Source organism: Pantherophis guttatus, chromosome 4 (assembly GCF_059756535.1).
Source record: "Pantherophis guttatus breed Tessera chromosome 4, ASM5975653v1, whole genome shotgun sequence".
Classification (NCBI taxonomy): domain Eukaryota; kingdom Metazoa; phylum Chordata; class Lepidosauria; order Squamata; family Colubridae; genus Pantherophis; species Pantherophis guttatus.
Genome location: NC_142066.1, coordinates 20,034,882 through 20,054,506, shown reverse-complemented (window position 1 = coordinate 20,054,506; position 19,625 = coordinate 20,034,882). Strand labels below are relative to the sequence as shown.

The window sequence follows — 19,625 nt, the reverse complement described above, 5'->3', positions numbered from 1 at the left end:
CTTGGAGGCATTAAGACATACTTTTATTTTATAAATGAATCCTTTCTGGGGATTCTATTTGCAGTCCCACCAATTGTGGCAAAGAACATAGTGATTGATTATATGAATAACAAAAGACTCTTACAAATAATCAATATGGCTGCACTTCCTAAATTATACCAGTTTCTCTCACATGGTTACTTAAGGGTGTATGCTTCGTACAACATGGTCAACCTACCATCCAGCCTGGGTCCTTACTTAATTGGTAAACATTTACCCAACATCATATTTTTGCAATAGAGTTGCATTTCTCATATCTTAAGTGTTGTTTGTAAGATGACTAAGGCTGCTTGCTTCTCCCACTGTGTGTTTCTGGCCTGTTTGACAAAACTTTGTTAATACAGTGATAACTCTGTAGTCATTGTTAATTGGTTCCGGGAGGCACGATGAGTACCAAAAATGATGAGTACCAAACAAATTGTTCTCATAAGCAATAAGGTTGTGAGTCACAAGATAGCTGATATCAACAAGTTCTAGCTTCTTCAATGAGTATTAACCAAACAATGAATTCAATGAGTTTCAAAGCAGCTGAGTTCCAAGATACCACTGTATATGCCTTAAGTAGTAGTCAAATCCAATTCTTCAGATGCAAGAATTCCTGAAACATTAAGTAATAATTTCTCAATTTTCCTTCTTAATGTCCAATAGGTACAGCCCTTTTCTATGTGCAATCCTCCATGTTCATCAGGTTGGAGCAAAATAAAAATAGAAGGAAAGCCTTTTTGCTGCTATGATTGCCTTAAATGCCCAGAAGGGAAAATTTCAAACAAGACAGGTAAGAGATCTAAAGCAGAGATTTCAATGCTATGTATTTTGTGCGATGCCTTATTTTACTCTTTAATTATAAACAATAGTTTACCATATCTTTACATATCTTTATAATATAGGATAGATCTTGATTACTTGATTACTTAGGAGTCTATTCAAATATCATGCCATATTTTTTTACTCTGGGAAAGATAAATCAGACCATAAAAATAAATCTTTTCATCTATGGTTTCTATGAAAGTAAAGAGATTTCAAGATTGGGTGGAATGAACCTACTGTCATTTTGGGAATTGTAGTTCAGAAAGATTGAAAATAAATGGTAAAGGAGAGATCTCAGTTAGTTAAAGAAGCATAATTTCTTGATAATGTATTTTGGGAAACAAACAATAGTTTAAATTTAGATTATGTTTTTATGTATTTATTACATTTCTATACCATCATCTGAATTAAGGGAATCTGGATAGTTTACAGGGTTTGACATACTCTTTCCTCTCCATTCAACATTTATATGAAGCTACTGGGTGAGATCATTCATCACCATGGACTGAGGTATCATCAATATGCTGATGATATTCAGCTGTATGTCTCAGCCCGTGGTGAGTTAAGCAATGCTGTGTCCTCCCTCTGACAGTGCCTGGAGGCTGTTAGGGGCTGCATGAGGCTGCATGAGGGTTGAAACTAAACCCTTGCAAGATCAAGATCAAGTGGCTCTGGATTTGGGGTTCTTTGGCCCAGGGAGAATTGGATGGGGTGGCACTACTCCAGACAGACCCTGTGCATAATCTGAAGGTTCTCTTGGACTTGTGACTCCTCCTCGAAGAGCAAGTGGCGGTCATGGCCAGTTGGGCACCAGTTATGCCCTTTCCTGGACCAACAATCCCTACTCACTATCACTCAAGAGCCTTGGTAGTACAGGGGTTTAAGGCACCCTGTTATTAAGCTGGTTATTAAGAGCAGCTGCCTGCAATTACTGCAGGGTTCGAATCTCGCCAAGGCTCAAGGTTGACTCAGCCTTCCATCCTTTCTAAGGTAGGTAAATTGAGGACCCAGTTGTGGGGGCAATAAGCTGACTTTGTATAAATATACAAAAGGATGAAGGCTATTGCTGAGCACATTGTAAGCCGCCCTAAGTCTTCGGAGAAGGGCGGCATATAAATCAAATTAAAAAAAAAAACTCATGCCCTGGTCACTTCCTGTCTTGACTATTGCAATGTGCTCTACATGGGGCTGCCCTTGAAGAGCATCCGGAAGCACCAGTTGGTGTAAAATGCAGGGGCCTGCATGGTTTTCTGCAGACCTCAATGTGCATATGTATTACTTCTCCTGCAGGAGCTGCATTGGTTGCCAATCTGCTTTTGTGTGCAATTCAAGGTACTGGCTGTCACCTTTAAAACCTTTAATTGCTTGGGACCAGATTATCAGAGGGACCATCTCTTGCCAATCACATCTACCTGACACACCAGAACAGGGAGGAAAGGAATGTTGTGGGTCCCATCCCCTAGGGAGATACATCTGGTGGAACCCAGAAGAAGGGCCTTCTCCATGGTGGCTCTCTCTCTCTGGAACATCATTCCCCCAGAGACCAGAATGGCCTCCACTCTAACACTCTTCCAGAAGGCACTGAAGACCTGGTTCTGCCAGCGGGTCTGGGGAGCCCAGAGTGGGATGCATCCCGTTTGTATGATATATTGTCACCAAGTTGGAGTTGGGGGTTATTTTATTTTATTATTTTATTTTATTAATGTATTATAAAATTGTCTCTTTTATTAATTTTATAGTTTTTATATAAGGTTTTTATATTCTTGTAAGCTGCCTTGAGTTGCCATATGTGAATAGGCGGCAATAAAAAATTCCTAAATAAATGAAAAAATTTGTTAGTACAACAGAATAACAAAGTTTGAAGGGACCTTGGAGGTCTTCTAGTCCGAATCCCTGCTCAAACAGGAAACCCTATACTTTTTCAGACAAGTGGTTATCTAATACCTTCTTAAAAACCTCCAATGCTGAAGCACCTACTGGATTAATTGTTATCCCTGTCAGGAAATTTCTCCTTAGTTCTAGGTTGTTTCTCTCCTTGATCAGTTTCCATCCAATGTTTCTTGTCCTACCTTCAGGTGCTTTGGAGAATAGATTGAGCACCTCTTCCTTGCGTCATCCCCTCAAATATTGGAACACTGTTATCATAACACCCCTGATTTTTTTTTCACAAGACTATATGCATAAAAGCATATCTTCGTATAAAGATATAAATAAGAATTTTTTTTTTTAATTTGATTTATATGCCGCCCTTCTCCGGAGACTCAGGGCAGCTTACAATGCGTTAAGCAATAGCCTTTATACTTTTGTATATTTATACGAAGTCAGCTTATTGCCCCCACAATCCGGGTCCTCATTTTACCTACCTTAGAAAGGATGGAAGGCTGAGTCAACCTTGAGCCTGGTAAGATTTGAACTTGCCGTAATTGCAGGCAGCTGATGTTAATAACAGTGCTTTAGTCTGCTGCACCACCAGGGCTCTTGGTTGAATAAAGAATAAAGTTAAAAACAAAATTTAAAAGTAGGGTTGCAGCATTAAATGTTAAAATATGAAGGTGAAAAGAATGCCCTCATGACACCCAGGGTTGCATATCAGTCTTCAACTCCAATGCTGATGAAGTCCAAGGACCGACCTCACAGCTCAGAGTAAGGTGTTCCACAGAGAAGGGGCAACAGCAGAAAAGGCTTTCTTTCTGCGACCTGCCAGCCAAAATTCCTTAAATGACAGAATCTGCAATATACCCTCCCTGCCCGATTAGGTGGGATGGGATCATATAGTGGGGATGATGGATTCTCAAGTAATCAGCAAAAGGATTTTCAAGGTAATAGCAAATACCTTGAATTGGACACAAAAGCAACTGAGAAAAATTGGAGTTTGTATAGCAGAGGTGCTATATGTGGAACCCTAGGGGTATACAATATTGTTTGTGATGCTACATTCTGCACCTGCTACAGCCTCTTCAAGAGTAGCCCCATATAGATTGCATTGCAACAATCCACATGCGCAATGGTGGGATTCAAATAATTTAACAACCGGTTCCCTATCCTAATGACTAGCCAGAATGTTAGAATGGCCATGGTGGGCATGGTCGGGAGGTGTGACAGGCAGCACGTGGCCTCCTGCACCCCCTTGAGAACAAAAACAGGCTGGGGATGCCCCCACGGCCCATTTTGGGCCTAGTAGGCCGACCTGCAGCCTCCTGGGAGCAAAAATGGGCTGCACACCCATGCCCCATTTTGGACCTTCCCTATACTTACCTTGGAGCCGAAATGGGGCACATGGGGACTCCTGGAAGGAGCGGAGCAGGAAGGAGCTGGGCCAGCCAGAAATTTAACAATCAGTTCACCCAAACCATCCTGAACTGGTTGAATCTCACCACTGCCTATGGGAGATGACCAAGATACAAGTTATAGAGAGTAGGGATGAAAAGGCCACAACTGGTGCATAAGAGCCGTGGTGGCACAGTGGTTAGAATGCAGGATTTCAGGCTAATTCTGTTGACTGCTGATTCTCACCAGCTCAAGGTTGACTCAGACTTCCATCCTTCTGAGGTTGGTAAAATAAGGATATGCAATACGATGACCCTGTAAACTGCTTAGAGAGAGCTGCAAAGCACTATGAAGTGGTATATAATTCTAAGTGCTATTGCTTAGAAGATGAAGTTCAGTGAAGGCTTTTCTAAACATGACTGACACCTGCTCCTCAAGCAGAAATCATGAGTCCAGGAGAATCCCCAAATTACACAATAGGTCTGCCGGGGCAGTGCAATACTATCCAGAACAAAAATGGCCAATCCCTGGATACAGAAGAGCCTTCAATCTCATAGCCACTCAAAATAACCAGGGTTCAATTGAAGCCTGTTTTCTTCATCTAATCCCCCACAACATCCTAATGCTATGAAGGAAGATGCACAGCATCAGTTACTTTGCCCAAGAGGAAGATATTCACTTGAGTATCCTCAGCATGCTGATGATACACTTTATTTGTGATGACAAATGAAGTCACTGAGCACCTTCATATAGATACTAAAAAGATACAGAGAAAGCACCTAGTCATATAGCACCCCATAGTTGGTGTTGCAGGCTGAACCTCTTGCTCCCTTTGGAACTGGTCAAAGAGGGAGGGGGTGAACCAGATCAGAAGATTTTTCCCTCTCACAATTCCCAAAGCAAGCTCAAATCCTACCATGATCAAGAAGAGCCAGGATGGATGTACTATCCCTACCCATTACCTCCAGAGATCATCCAAAAGAATGACCAAGGCCATTTCCACCCCATATCCAGCCCTGAAATCTGACAGAAACAGATCCAAATAATTCATTTAATCAAGGATCTTCTGGAACTGCACCTCAACCACCTTCCCTAAAAAGGGCAGGTGGGAGACAGAACCAAAGTTATGAATTGTTTGTGTTCAGCAATACCTTTTTGAAAAATGATACACACTTAATAGTGACTCTATCTTGTTATTGTTCTGATTCATCCCTCATCTTTCTCCAGCAATGCTCTAGATGTCTCTTGACTCTTTTCAACTCTCTCAAATCCTCCATGAAGTACAGAGAATGGCTGGTTCAATGGGATGAAAAAAGTTACATGGGCCTGACCCTATTCAATTCTATCCAAACTCTAGTTGGATAGTGAGAGATTTGGCAGGCCCATAAAGCAGATCCTATGAAACAACTCCCCAACCTCACTGGAGCTGGACCAATTGAATACGTCTTGCAAAAGGGGTTAGCATAGAAAAATCTCAAGGACACCAGGGCCTCATGTATCAGGGATGGATGGATGGATGGATGGATGGATGGATGGATGGATGGATGGATGGAGGAGGGAGGGAAGGGAAGGGAAGGGAAGGGAAGGGAAGGGAGGGAGGGAGGGAGGGAGGGAGGGAGGGAGGGAGGAAGGAAGGAAGGAAGGAAGGAAGGAAGGAAGGAAGGAAGGAAGGAAGTTAATTTTCAAATGCTCACTGTCAGGAAAGGAAATATCTCTGAAATGATGACCAATAAGGTAATGGGTTGTTGTCTATAACATTAAACACGTGACTGCAATAATTTCTTTTCCAGATGCAGATGACTGTTTCCCATGTTCAGAAGATCGGTACCCAAACCAAGCTCACAACCTTTGTATTCCAAAACACATCACATTTTTGTCTCATGAAGAGACTCTGGGAATTAGCTTGACAGCTATTGCTTCCTTCTTTTCTTTCATCTCAGTTATGGTCCTGGGAATCTTCATTAAGCATCGGGACACCCCCATTGTCAGAGCCAACAACCGGAACCTCACCTACATTCTTCTCATTGCTCTCCTCCTCTCCTTCCTTTGCACTTTGCTCTTCATTGGGCAACCAGATAAGGTGAAATGTCTCATGCAACAAACTTCTTTTGGCATCATCTTCTCTGTAGCTCTTTCTTGTATATTGGGGAAAACAATCATAGTGGTCCTTGCTTTCAGGGCCACCAAGCCCGGATCCAAAATGAGGAAATGGGTGGGGAAAAGGCTGGCCAACGCTATAGTTCTTTCATGCTCTTTGACACAATTCTCCATTTGTGCAGTGTGGTTGGCAATTTTCCCCCCATTCCCAGATTCTGACATGCACTCCATGGCTGAAGAAATTGTCCTAGAATGTAAAGAAGGTTCAACCACTATGTTTTATATTGTTCTTGGTTTCTTGGGATTCTTGACTGCTGTCAGCTTTTCAGTTGCCTTCCTAGCTAGGAAGTTACCTGACAGCTTTAATGAAGCCAAATTTATCACCTTCAGCATGTTGGTCTTTTGTAGTGTCTGTATATCCTTTCTTCCCACTTATCTGAGCACCAAGGGAAAATACATGGTAGCTGTTGAGATCTTTTCCATTTTGGCTTCTGCAGCTGGATTACTGGGTTGCATCTTTTCCCCCAAATGTTACATTATTATTCTGAGGCCCGATTTGAACAGAAAGGAACAGCTGACAAAGAAATGAAACTGATTTACTTGGACTTCCGGTTGACGATCCGTGGCGACATGGCATTGAGTGAGTGACTGCTGCTCCTCAACACCACTAGTCACCGTGTTTTGGGGAACCCTTTGGGGGCGTGGAGCCTGGAGAGCCCCACGGACAAGAGAGTGAGCTGGGTGAGCGTGAACACGGAGTACAAACGCTGATCGCAAGACCGGGCGGCTCTGTCAATCCAATACATGTGAGTCAGCCAATTAATGGCGGACCCGAAGCTGTGGTAACCAGCAACCAGATAGGAAGCAAGGAAGATCAGAGGCTGCAGTGTTGAAATCGGACTAACACACCTTCCCTGCCTATGTGAAATTTGCCATCAGAAAGAGGGGTCGGTGGAGTCGGGTGTGAAAGGCTCGAAGAGGAAAAGAGCGGCGACTGTAAGCAGAGAGCAAACCGAAAAGATATAGTGCCCGACAAGCCAGCAAGGAAAATAAAAGAGCTGATGTGTCGAAATCACGTGCGCAAAGAGAAGATCGGTGAGAAGAAAAAAGAACTCAGAAGATATTTCTTTCCTTTTGTTGACTATTGCAGTAGATCTATTGGAGGCTGAAGCTGGGTGGATCATGCTTGACTGTTCCAGGGAGCAGGAAGCACAGCCATTATAGAGACTTGACTGAGGAAGAATTGAAATGGCTGACTCATGGACAGTCTAGCAGCAAGAAATACTATAGAGTGCTGACTTTGATTAATGGACTTGGTGAAAAAAGAAGCCTGGAGAAGATCGGAGGTTGAGTAATAAAGAATAGTTTACATTCCAAAAGGAGAGAGAGGAAAAAACAACAACTTTAATACTCTTTGACAACCTTTTCTTCAATATCAATATCCTGATTGTTTAAATATAATTATTAATAAGAATTATTAACTCCTTCATCAATTAATTTCTAGATTTGGCATATATAGTATATATCTTTAAATTCAATATCATATTTAGCTTTTAGACTCATTCATCTATTTAAAATTGTATGTACTCCTATCTATAGTATCTATAGTATCTATAGTATTTATTCATATTAATTTATATATAGATTATCAGGAATTAAGTTGGATATAGAAAATTAAGTTTTAGATTATAAGTATTGCATTATTTTGATAGTAGTGTGGTATCATATATTATTAATAGCATCTAAGCATCTATTAAGAGAGGTTAGAAAATCATTGTATGTTAGTAGGACTGAAATCAATGGAAGGACTGGCAAAAATGGAAAAATACATAGCAACACCAACAATACAAACTATTCAATCATCATTGACCTTAATCCAAGAAACTATGATGGCCATGCAGGAAAAAATGTCAAACAACCATGCCGAATTAAAAATAGATATCCATGCACTGGACCAGAAGATGAATGAGATTCAAGTCTCAATATTTAACAACGAACAAAGAATTCAGAAAGTAAAACAAGAATAGAACAAACCGAGAAGAAATTAGACACTGTGGACCAAACACTCACAATGCAAAATAGAGAGCTAGAGGATTCGATAATACAATTGGAGATGGACCGGGCGTCCTTTTACCTGTGTTTCCAAAATATCACCAAAGACAAAGAGGAGGACCTGGAAGAGAAGATGGCAGAGTTGATTGCAGACGTACTCCAACAAGATAAGCAAGAGATAATTAGAGAATTAGATGACGTATACAGAGTACAGACAAATTACACAAGGAGGAACAGGCTCCCTGTTAAAACATTCACTTCACTATCAGAAAAAAAGAAGAGTGGGGTGGTAATCTACGTAAAGAAAGGAATTGAAGCAAAGCTAAAGTTTAATGATACAAAGGGAAGAACTCTTATGATTGAGATTAGGAGAGGGAACTCCAAAATACTGTTAGTAGGTATATATGTTCCAAATAAAAAACAGGGAGAATATTTTAAGAAACTTCATGAGCAATTAGGAAAAATGAAATATAATGAAATTTGTATAATAGATGATTTTAAAGGTATTGTAGACTTGGATAAAGATTATAAAAGCAATAAAACTAAGAAAAATAAAAGGGCAAATTTACCGACAGCTTTCTATGATTTAGTGGATGAACTGAATTTAATTGATATATGGCGAACTCTACACCCAAATGACAGATAATATACATTTTATTCAAACCCACAAAAGTCGTGGTCCAGAATAGACATGGCATGGGTCAGCAGGAAGCTTGGATTAGAAATAGGAATGGCAGAAATCAACCCAAGCACCTGGGCAGATCATAACCCCTTAGAAATAAGGTGGAAGAGTGTAAAGAGAAAGAAACAACAGAGATGGAGATTTAATGCCAAACTATTGAGTGATAAAGAATGTGCAAAAACACTTAAAGAAGAAGTAAAGTCCTTTTTCAAGGAAAATGAAAATCAAGGAACACCTCGTGCAATAGTATGGGATGCAATGAAGGCCTACTTAAGAGGGGTTGTGATATCATACAGTGCATACAAAAGTAAGGAAAAAAGAAAGATCCTGGAAGACTATTTAAACCACTTAGGAGAAGCAGAAAGAAAACTCCAAGAAAACCCGGGAGATGAAACAGCTAAAGAAAGTTGGCTGATGTGGAAACACAAACTGAACATCATTGACCAAGAGGAGCTAGTGCAAAAAATAAAAAAGAACGAAACAGTATTATTTTGAGAATGCCAACAAGTCGGGCAGGTGGCTAGCCTATAAATTGAAAAAGGAAAACGAAAAGGGGACAATTCATATATTAGAAGACTCTAAGGGGAAGCTATTGAACAAAGAAGAGGGTAAACTAGAAAGAGCTAGGGAGTTTTATGAGACTCTATATAAAGAAGAGGAGGTTTCAGAAGGAAAAATAGAGCAATATTTGGCAAACACAGAGCTTCTGCAAATAACAGAGGAAGAGATAGAAATGCTTAATAGAAAGATAACAGCTGAAGAACTAAAAACAGTTCTCTCTAAACTTAAAAATAATAAATCGCCAGGCCCGGATGGATTCCCAGGGGAAATATACAAAAAACTAGAAGAAATATTACAACCAAAATTAGTGGAAATTTTCAATGATGTATTGATGGGTTCTAAAATCCCAGAGTTGTGGAAGGAAGCACATGTCACACTAGTGCCGAAAGAAGGTGCCGACCTAAAACAAATTCAGAATTATAGACCAATTTCCCTCATAAATACTGACTATAAGCTATTTATGAGCATAATGGCGGAAAGAACCAAAAAAATACTAAACACTTAGATACATAAAGATCAAAATGGATTCCTCCCGGGGAGGCAAATTAGGGATAATTTGAGAACTGTGTTGGATATCCTAGAATATTATGAAGAACACCCTGAAAAACAGATGGCCTTAGTTTTTGTAGATGCCCAAAAGGCATTCGATAATTTAAATTGGAAATTTATGGTTAAACAAATTGAGGTAATGGGATTCGGAACAATTTTTGAAAAGATGATAAAATCTATTTACGATAATCAAAAGGTGAGTATTTTAGTAAACAGAGACAGGACAAAAACATTCCAGATTAGAAGGGGGTAAAGCAAGGATGCCCCCTGTCACCATTATTGTTTATTTTGGCTCTAGAAGTCCTGCTATGGAAAATTAGAAATAACGAGGAAATAAAAGGTTTAAAGATTAGGAAAGAGGTTTACAAAACTCAAGCATTTGGGGACGATGTAGCCTTAATCTTAGAAGACCCTATAGAATCGGGACAAAAAGTGCTAGAGGAATTGGGCAGATACGGAGAGGTGGCAGGTTTTAAATTGAACAAAACTAAAAGCAAAATATTGACCAAGAATATAACCGAGGTTCGGAAGAAAGAGATGGAAGAATTGTTGGGACTATAGGTTGTTAAAAAAATTAAGTATCTAGGAATTTGGATAGCTACAAGGTGTTCGTCCTTAAAAGATGATAATTATACCCCTTTAATTAGGAAAATGAAACAAGACCTAGATAGATGGAAGAAAATAAAATTGTCACTTTTGGGCAAGATAGCTGCGATTAAGATGAACATCCTCCCCAAAGTACTATTTTTATATCAAAATATACCAGTGAATTTAGATAAAAAAAATTTCTCAGAATTAAATAAAATTATCAGGGAATTTGTATGGGAGGGGAAAAAGCCGAGGTTCTCTCTTAAAATTTTAAGGGGTAAAAGAGATATAGGAGGATTTGGACTTCCCAATTGGGAAACATATTATAGGGCAGCTAAGCTAGTCTGGATAAGGGACTGGGCCACCCTGGAAAATAAGAGGATTTTAACCCTAGAAGGCCACGGTCTACAAAAAGGGTGGCATGCATACCTATGGGACACAGAGAAGAAAAAGAAAACATATTTTCATAGACATAAAATTAGAGATTCATTGATACAAACATGGACTGGAATTAGGCAGAGATATTATAAAAAAAGTCCCAAGATGGCTCTCCACGATGGAGGCCCTGATCTATCCCAATAGATGGGGAATGGAGAAAATATGCAGGTATAAAGACATTTTAGATGAAGGAGGAAATCTTAAATCAAATGATGCCTTGAGAGAGCAAGGAGTAAATCTAGACTGGTGGACCTATCTACAAATAAAATCCAGGTATCAGAAAGATAAAGAACAATGTGGCTTAGAACTAGGATATAATGGGTTGGATAAAGTCCTGATGGGAACAGGTAAAAAGATCCTGGCTAAATTATACAATTATCTATTAGATGAAGACAGAGCTGAGGATATAACAAAGAATCAAATGAGTGCATGGGAGAAAAATATTGGACATGACATACATTTTAATGAATGGGAAGAGGCATGGAATAAGAACTTTAAATTGACCAGAGCCGCGACATATAAGGAAAACCATTATAAGATGCTTCACAGGTGGTATTTAGCCATGGCTAGGCTAGCAAAAATGTATCATAACATACACCCCAACTGCTGGAAATGTGGCTATGGTCAAGGCACCTTCTTTCACATGTGGTGGACATGCCCTGAAGCGAAAGGATATTGGAGTAAGATCAGGGGATGGTTACAAGAAATAATTGGGGAAGATATTGAATTGACACCGGAAATATTTCTCCTGGGAATAGTAAAGAAGCCATATGGAAAGGAAAAGATTCATTTAATAATACATATAATTACAGCTGCTAGATTGGCCTACGCACAATATTGGAAAGAGAAAACCCAGCCACCAGAAGAGCTTATAACTAAAAGGTGTGTTAAATAAAAGCAAAAAGTAACCTAAATGACACCAGAAATATATTTTGTATATCGTTAAAAACACTGCACATCTGATATTAATGAAAATGTAAATATATATATGTTTATAAATTCAATAAAATTTCTTTTAAAAAAAAGAAACTGATTTACTCGCTCCTCTCTAAATTGTGACAGAATCCTTATTTGCCTCATTAAAGGGCTACTGACCATCTTGAAGAACTGATTGAAAACTAATTCTTTGGTTTTTTTAAACCAAAAATACACAGTTGTGAAATATAACATTTTGAATGAATTCTTATACCATGTTTCCTACATAACCCTGGCAAAACTGATGGGCTTTGGGTACAGGGAACTCCAGGATGTGAGAATTTTTCATTCTTAGTTCTGTGTTATCTATTCAAACCCAGTTTGCAAGCTGGGGGTTCTCTTGAAGTCACAACTCCAGCTCGAAGAACAGACGGCAGGTGTAAGTACGGGAGCTTTTGCACAACTCCAGTTTGTGCACCAGTTGTGACTTTTCCTGGATCATGACTCCCTGTGCTTTGTTACTCAAGCCCTGGTTATCTCTCATCTGGACTACTCCATTTACATGAAGCTACCCTTGAGGTCTGCTCAAAAGCTTTAGCTGGTGCATAGTGCAGCAGCAGCAGTAGTCTTTGGTTCCTCTAGGGTGATCCATCTGTGTTCCAAAAACTTCACTGGCTACCAATGTGCTTCTGACTGCAGTTCAAGGTGTTAGTTATGACCATTAAAGTCCTTAAGGGCATAGGTCCAGGCTCTCTGATGAACTGCCTTATCCTGTTAGGACAAGTCTGTTCTGCTTGTGCCAGCAGAGAGCGCCTATTTTGGATCCCGTTGTTCAAAGATCTCTGATTATCGGGATCCATAAGAGGAGTCTTCTCTGCTGCAGCACCTACCCTTTGGAACCTTTTAATCCTGTAAAATCCATCCACACCCTCCTGTCCTTTCACAAAAACCTTAATTTAAGACATGATTCTGCCAATTGGTTTGGGACCAAATGGGAGTTTAACACATGAGGTAGATCGATGGCAGACTCCACCTTCCCACTGCTTGTCTCTGCTCTCCACCCATCCATCTTTATGGTTTTCATATCGATGTATTATTTCCCTGTATTCCTTTGTCATTGTTTATTTTATGGTTTTATTATTTTACTTCTGTTCTGTTTACATTCTTTTCATTTTCCTTCTTTTCATTATTGTAAGCTGCCTAGAGGAGGCCCACAGCAAGATAGGTGGCAAATAAATGTAATAAATCAGTAAGTAAATAAGTAAGCCAGTAAGTAAGTCTAGGTGGATTTTTGTGAGAAATAGAAAAGTACACCTGCCGTAAGATATATTGAAGGCTGTCACAGAAAAGAGAGACCATAGGAACCTGAGGTGTGACATACTAATGAAAAAAATAAAGGAGGGAGGGGAAGGTAAGGAGGAGGAAATGTGATAAAGTTTGAACTTCTTTTCTCATTTTGTTCTATTTCAAAAAGTAATAATAGCCCAAAAATAAGGGCGGGGGAGAGGAAATGGGTGAGAAATACATAGATCACAGAAAAACTTTGGGGATAAGTTAACAACTAAAAGTGAACTCAGAGGAATGAAAAGAGGATATAAATACCAATAGAGATAGCACTTAGACTTAGACTTATATACCACTTCACAGTGCTTTCCAGCCCATTCTAAGCGGTTTACAGAGTCAGCATATCGCCCCCAACAATCTGGGTCCTCATTTTACCCACCTCGGAAGGATGGAAGATTGAGATTTGAACTGCCAAATTGCAGGTAGCCAGCACTCAGCAGAAGTAGCCTGCAGAATTACACTCTAACCACTGTGCCACCATGTCTCAAAAAAATAAATTTATTTGTAGGGTTAGGAATTGCATTTAAATATTGTAGCAAACTGACATCTACATAATAATACCTGCTTGCCAATATAATTTTCATTTAACAGATGCAACTAATTAAACCATAATAAGTAGTAAATGCCAAAGCTCAGCAAAACTGTGCATAAATATTTATATCTCAATCAATCAGCATAGTGCTGGAAGAGACCTTGGAAGTCTTCTAGTCCAGCTTCCTGCTCAAACAGAAGATCATGCACCATTCCAGACAAGTGACTATCCAGGCTCTTCTTAAAAAACTCCAGTGATGAAACACCCACAACTGCTGTCAGCAAGCTATTCAACTGGTTAATTGTTCTCACTGTTAGGAAGTTTCTCTTTAATTCCAGGTTGCTTCTCTCCTTGATTAGTTTCCATGCATTGTTTCTTGTCCTGCCTTCCGATGCATTGGAAAATAAATTGACACACACACACACACACACACACACACACACACACACACACACACACACCCTTTGTGGCAAACTCTCGAATACTGGAATAGTTCTAGCATCTCCCCCCTAATCCTTTTCTCTAGATTAACCAAACCCAAGTCCTGCAACCAATTTATGCTTCTTTATACAAAAAACATTTAGCTTTTTATACAACAAACATTTAGTTTCTTTGACTGCTGCCACACACTGCTAGCTTGTATTTAAATTATCATCCATTAGGACCCTTAAGGTCATTCTCACAGTAACTGTTTTCAGATTCACACAACCTATTTTAAGATTTGACTAAGACAAAGGAAAAGGAGGAGGAGGAGAATGCACAAGAGGAATTGGAGGAGGACTCGCAGCAGTTCTTTTTTTTAATTTTTTTTTAATTTTTAAAAAGTTTTTTTATTTTAAACACATTAAAAACACATTAAAAATTCTTATATGAAGTTGTTGATGTTGATCTGTAATGCAGAATTCCTAGATGCAATCTCGAATTGGAAAGTTGAAAAAACATCCCAGGAGAAGAAATGTCAAAGCATTTCCACAACATTGTCCAGAAACACCAAACTTGGAGGAGGAGGAGAAAGTGAGAAAGAGGAGGCTTTGAACCAAATTGCACCCATGCAACCTATCCTCTTTCATAGAATTCATTGTTACCCATGTTTCACTGAAGAATTAAGGGAAACAAGAGATGTGTAGTGCATAACTGGGACTTCACAAATGACTAACTCTACCAAATGTGAGCTAGAGCTGTTATTAAGTTTTGTATTGTGGCAGAAAAGATGTTGCCCTTTCAATACTTCTCCATCCTTATTTCATCTGCACACATGTCAGAGTTTGTTGCAGAAATCACATCCAGAAGGCACACACAAATAACTGATGGAGCAGGATTCATTAACTTATCTTTATATACATAACACATAAATAAATGTACAATTCCAACAGCAGATCCTTCCAACATGGTAGCAGTTACAAACAAAACACAAGCAGAGTACAGCAGACTAGTTTTACTTTCAATTCTCAGCAGAGAGACAGGACCAGACTAGTTTAGTTCTCAGCACAGACCTCCGAGCTACAGATCCATGGCCAGGCTCCTTCCAGTCTCAGCTCCCAAACAGCCCTCATTGGCTGACTTAGTTGCTATGCCTATACATTTTTTTTAATTTTTTTTTTAATTTTTGGTTTATATGCCGCCCTTCTCCGGAGACTCAGGGTGGCTTACAATGTGCTCAGCAATAGCCTTCATCCTTTTGTATATTTATGCAAAGTCATCTTATTGCCCCCACAACTGGGTCCTCAATTTACCTACCTTAGAAAGGATGGAAGGCTGAGTCAACCTTGAGCCTTGGCGAGATTCGAACCTGCATTAATTGCAGGCAGCTGGTCTTAATAACCAGCTTAATAACAGGGTGCCTTAGACCACTGTACTACCAAGGCTCTTGGCTGACCTGTTGCCATGTCTATACCAGTTCATGAATATTCTGATAATATATCATTCTGTAGCCCTGTTTTGATTGCCACCTGCACTCCTGGGTGTAGGTAATCCAGAGAAATCCTTGCATGGGCATATGAAATTATTTGTTAGCATCTATCAGCCAAAATTTCTGAAACATAATTCTCAGTTGGAGCCAAGAATTATTGCAAGTCAAGGTGGGGGTTGATGCCTTTAGACGAATCTTGCTCCAATATTTGGAAATAATTTGAACTCATGCAGCCTGAAGCAGTGGATAGATCCTTAGATCTCTGAGCTGCTCCCCCCCCTCATTCTTTAGATCAATGTGGTTTTTGAAACAAGCAACCACTCTACCCTTCCGTATCAACTCACAGGATTAGTATGGGCAGCACTATGTTATGCTGCTTTGCCAACTTTTCCTGGGGTATATTCCAATCAGTGGTGATTTGGAGAGAGATCCTGCCTTGGGTTCTTGTTGTGTGGTGTTTTGCAGTAATCATACTCTCTTGGTTCATCTTCAATAGCTAAATGAGTCTGCTAGATGATCTCTTTGGTTGCCATGTGATGAGGTATAGTCAATACACAGAAGTGGCATCTTATGAGTCCTGTTGGTTATGAAGGTGCATGCAGAGGTGGGCTGCTGGGGATTTGCAGGAGTTTGGGAGAACCTCTAGCTAAGATTCTGTGCAGTTCGATGGAACTGCACAGCCCTGATTGATTCAGGGTGTACTCGTTGTTTGATGACTGCTACAGTAGCTGCCAGTTTGGGGGTAGGCCTTAGGTCATTGGGAAAGCCAATACACTTTGAGCAAATGGATGGGTCATTGTTGGGGGGTCAACCAGCCACACATGTCACAAAGAGGGTGGTACTGGAGATAGGGCAACATCGAGAGACACGGAGGTTTATCATCGTCCCAAGCATTACGGAGGAGATATTACTTGGCCTAGCATGGTTAGATAAGAAGGGCCCAATGATATGGGGGGGGAGTTGGCTCTCACCACCTGCAGATAGGGATTGGCCCTGACCCACCATCCCATGAGGAGAAACCTAAAAACCAAGACCAGATAGGGAGGGGCGAAGTATCGCACCACCCTGTGTTAAAACAACAGATGATGGAGAATTCCCTAGAGTATATGAAGACCTGAAGGAGGTGTTTAGCGAACGAGAGTGTAACGCTCTACCTCCTCACCAATCCACGGATTGCACTAATGAGATTGTCCCTGGGTTTAAACTACCCAAGCCCAAAATGTATTCTATGACCCCACAGGAACTGACAGAGATGAAGGCGTACATAGAAAAAAATCTTAAAAAGCGATTCATTCAGCCAGCGAGGTCCTGGGTGGTGGTATCCTTCCTTTTCTGCGAAAATAAAGATGGGGGCTACACCTTTGTGTTGACTTCTGAGATTTTAATGCAGTCTGTATTGAGCACTTATATCAGGGGTCCTCAAACTTTTTAAACAGGAGGCCAATTCACGGTCCGTCAAACTGTTTGGGGGCTGGATCGGCTGGGAGGGTGTGTCTAGGTGGTCATATGACTAGGTGGGCATGGCTAGGTCATGTGACTGGGTGGGCTAATTTAACAGTCCATTGAACAATGCACACAAATTAAACTTTAATTTGTTTTGCTCCTGGGGGTGTTTTATTTGCTTTTGTTTGCATGTTGCTCTTTTGGTTGCCTTTTCTTTTTACTAGATCATTTTTTCAGTTGTCCACTTCAGGAAACTCAGTTTTGCTGCAATTCTTCTCAGCCCCAAGGAGCTTGAGAAATCTCTCTATGTCTCTCTCTATCTCTTTGTCTCTCTCTCTTTCCTCCTCTCTCTCCCTCTCTTTTTCTTTTTTCTCTCTCTCTTTCTCTCTGTCTGTCTCTTTTTGTCTCTCTCCCTCTCTCTCGCTCCCTTTCTCTCTCTTTCTCTCTCTCTCTCTCCCTCCCCCTCTCCTTCTCTCTCTCCTTCTCTCTCTCCTTCTCTCTCCCTTCTTTCTCTCTCTTTCTCTCTCTCTCTTTCTCTCTCTCCCCCTTTCTCTTTCATTTTCTTTCTCAATTTCTCTCTGTGTGTCTCTCTTTGTCTCTCTCCCTCTCCTTCTCTCTTCCTCTCTCTTTCTGTCTCTCTGTCTCTTTGTTTCTCTCTCTCTCTCTCCTTCTCTCTCCCTCTTTTTCTTTCTCTTTTCTTCCCTCCCTCCCTCTCTCCCTCTCCCCTCCCTCCCTCCCTCTCTCTCCCTCCCTCCCTCCCTATCTATCATCTATCTATCTATCTATCTATCTATCTATCTATCTATCTATCTATCTTATGGAGGCGGTGAAGGTGAAAAATGGGCCATTTTTGCCTGTTTTTTGCCTCTTCTAACCCCTCCCACCTCCACAAGCATTCTGCAGGCTAAAACCAGGCAAAAATGGCTCATTTTTTGGGCAAATATGGGCCATTTTTGGCTGTTTTTTTGCCTCTTCTAAACCCACCCACCCCCCACCCCCCACAAGCATTCTGCAAGCTAAAATTGTTGAGCTTACCTTTTGGTTCCAGCCCGCAGGTCTCTCGAAGGCAAGTCCTGTGCTCTGCTGAAGGGTGGGTGGGGTGATGTGGATGGAGCAACCTCGTGGTGCTCTGCGGGCTGGATTAATTGGTTCAGTGGGCTGCATGTGGCCCACGGGCCATAGTTTGAGGACCCATGACTTATATCCTCTCCTGTTGATGAAGGATATATTGGCCTGGTTGGCAGAGGGCCATGTTTTCACTAAATTAGATATCAGGGTGGTGTATTACCGGATAAGAATATGGGCAATGGGGAATAAGGAGACGAATGGAAAACAGCCTTTAATTGTCCCCTGGGCAGCTACCAGTTCAGAGGTATGCCCTTTGGCCTCCAGGAAGCTCCAGCTGTGTTCATGTAGCCCATCAATGAGGCGTTGCATGAACATTTATACAAAGGAATGCTTGCCTACCTAGTCGATATTTTGATATATACCAGGACAATGGAGGAACATGTCTCCCTAGTGCGTCAGGTCCTAAAAAAGCTACTAGCAGTGCAATTATACATAAAATTACCGAAATGTGAATTCCACTGGTCACGGCTGGATTATCTTGGGTTCCATATCTCACCTAAGGATGTTGAAAGGGATCCTGCAAAGGTAAAGGTGGTGTTGGACTGGCAAGCCCCAAAAACTCACAAACAGCTACCGAGTTTTTTTGGGTTCTCTAATTCTATCACCAGTTCATCCCATCTTTTGCCCAAGTAGCTCTCCCTCTGCCTGATCTCTTGAAAACAAAACATCTCAAAAAAACTCCATGCCCTGGTTGTCCAGTGGTATGGACGTTTGAATGTCAATCAGGGCAGATGGTTTTCTTTTTTACCGAATACCTAAAGTTATCTGTGCCCTGCAGGAAACTTGGCCCTAAATTCATTGGACTATTGTGAAGGTGATTAACCCCATCACAGTGCAGTTAAAATTGCCTCAATTATTGGGGAAAATGCAGTCAGTCTTCCACTGCATCCTGATCTAGCCAGTTCAGCCGTCACATATAAGGAGGGGTCCCGTACAACCACCTCCCCCCTGTAAAAGTAGATTGGGAACAGCACTACGAAGTGGAAGACCTTCTAGACACCAGGTGGCATAGGAGGTGGCTGCAATACCTTGTCCTATGGAAAGGCTACCCCTTGGCAGAGGCTTCATAGGTTCCCGATACAGATGTTACGGCACCTCAACTGGTAGCCCAATTCCACCACAAGTACCCAGATAAACCGGGGGGGGGGGGCAAATCACCTGACCATATTCTCTCTCTTCCAGATACTGTCTCTGTGGTAGAGCGGCCTCATGTCAGCTCCGGAATGCTCAGCTCGGAGCCATCATTCAGGGGGCGGGGAGATCAACATGGGCCT

General features: G+C 40.9%; 1 protein-coding gene across 1 annotated transcript in view; it reads left to right on the top strand.

The window, feature by feature from the left end:
• The first annotated feature begins 6,055 nt into the window (after positions 1 to 6,055).
• The window catches only part of LOC132711605 (vomeronasal type-2 receptor 26-like), a 35,041-nt gene continuing 21,471 nt past the window's right edge, over positions 6,056 to 19,625 (top strand). Inside the window, exons 1-3 of the mRNA XM_087893478.1 lie at positions 6,056 to 6,193; positions 6,882 to 6,951; positions 7,150 to 7,305. Of these exons, the coding sequence (XP_087749604.1) occupies positions 6,056 to 6,193; positions 6,882 to 6,951; positions 7,150 to 7,305 (364 nt within the window). The remainder of the gene's footprint in view (positions 6,194 to 6,881; positions 6,952 to 7,149; positions 7,306 to 19,625) is intronic.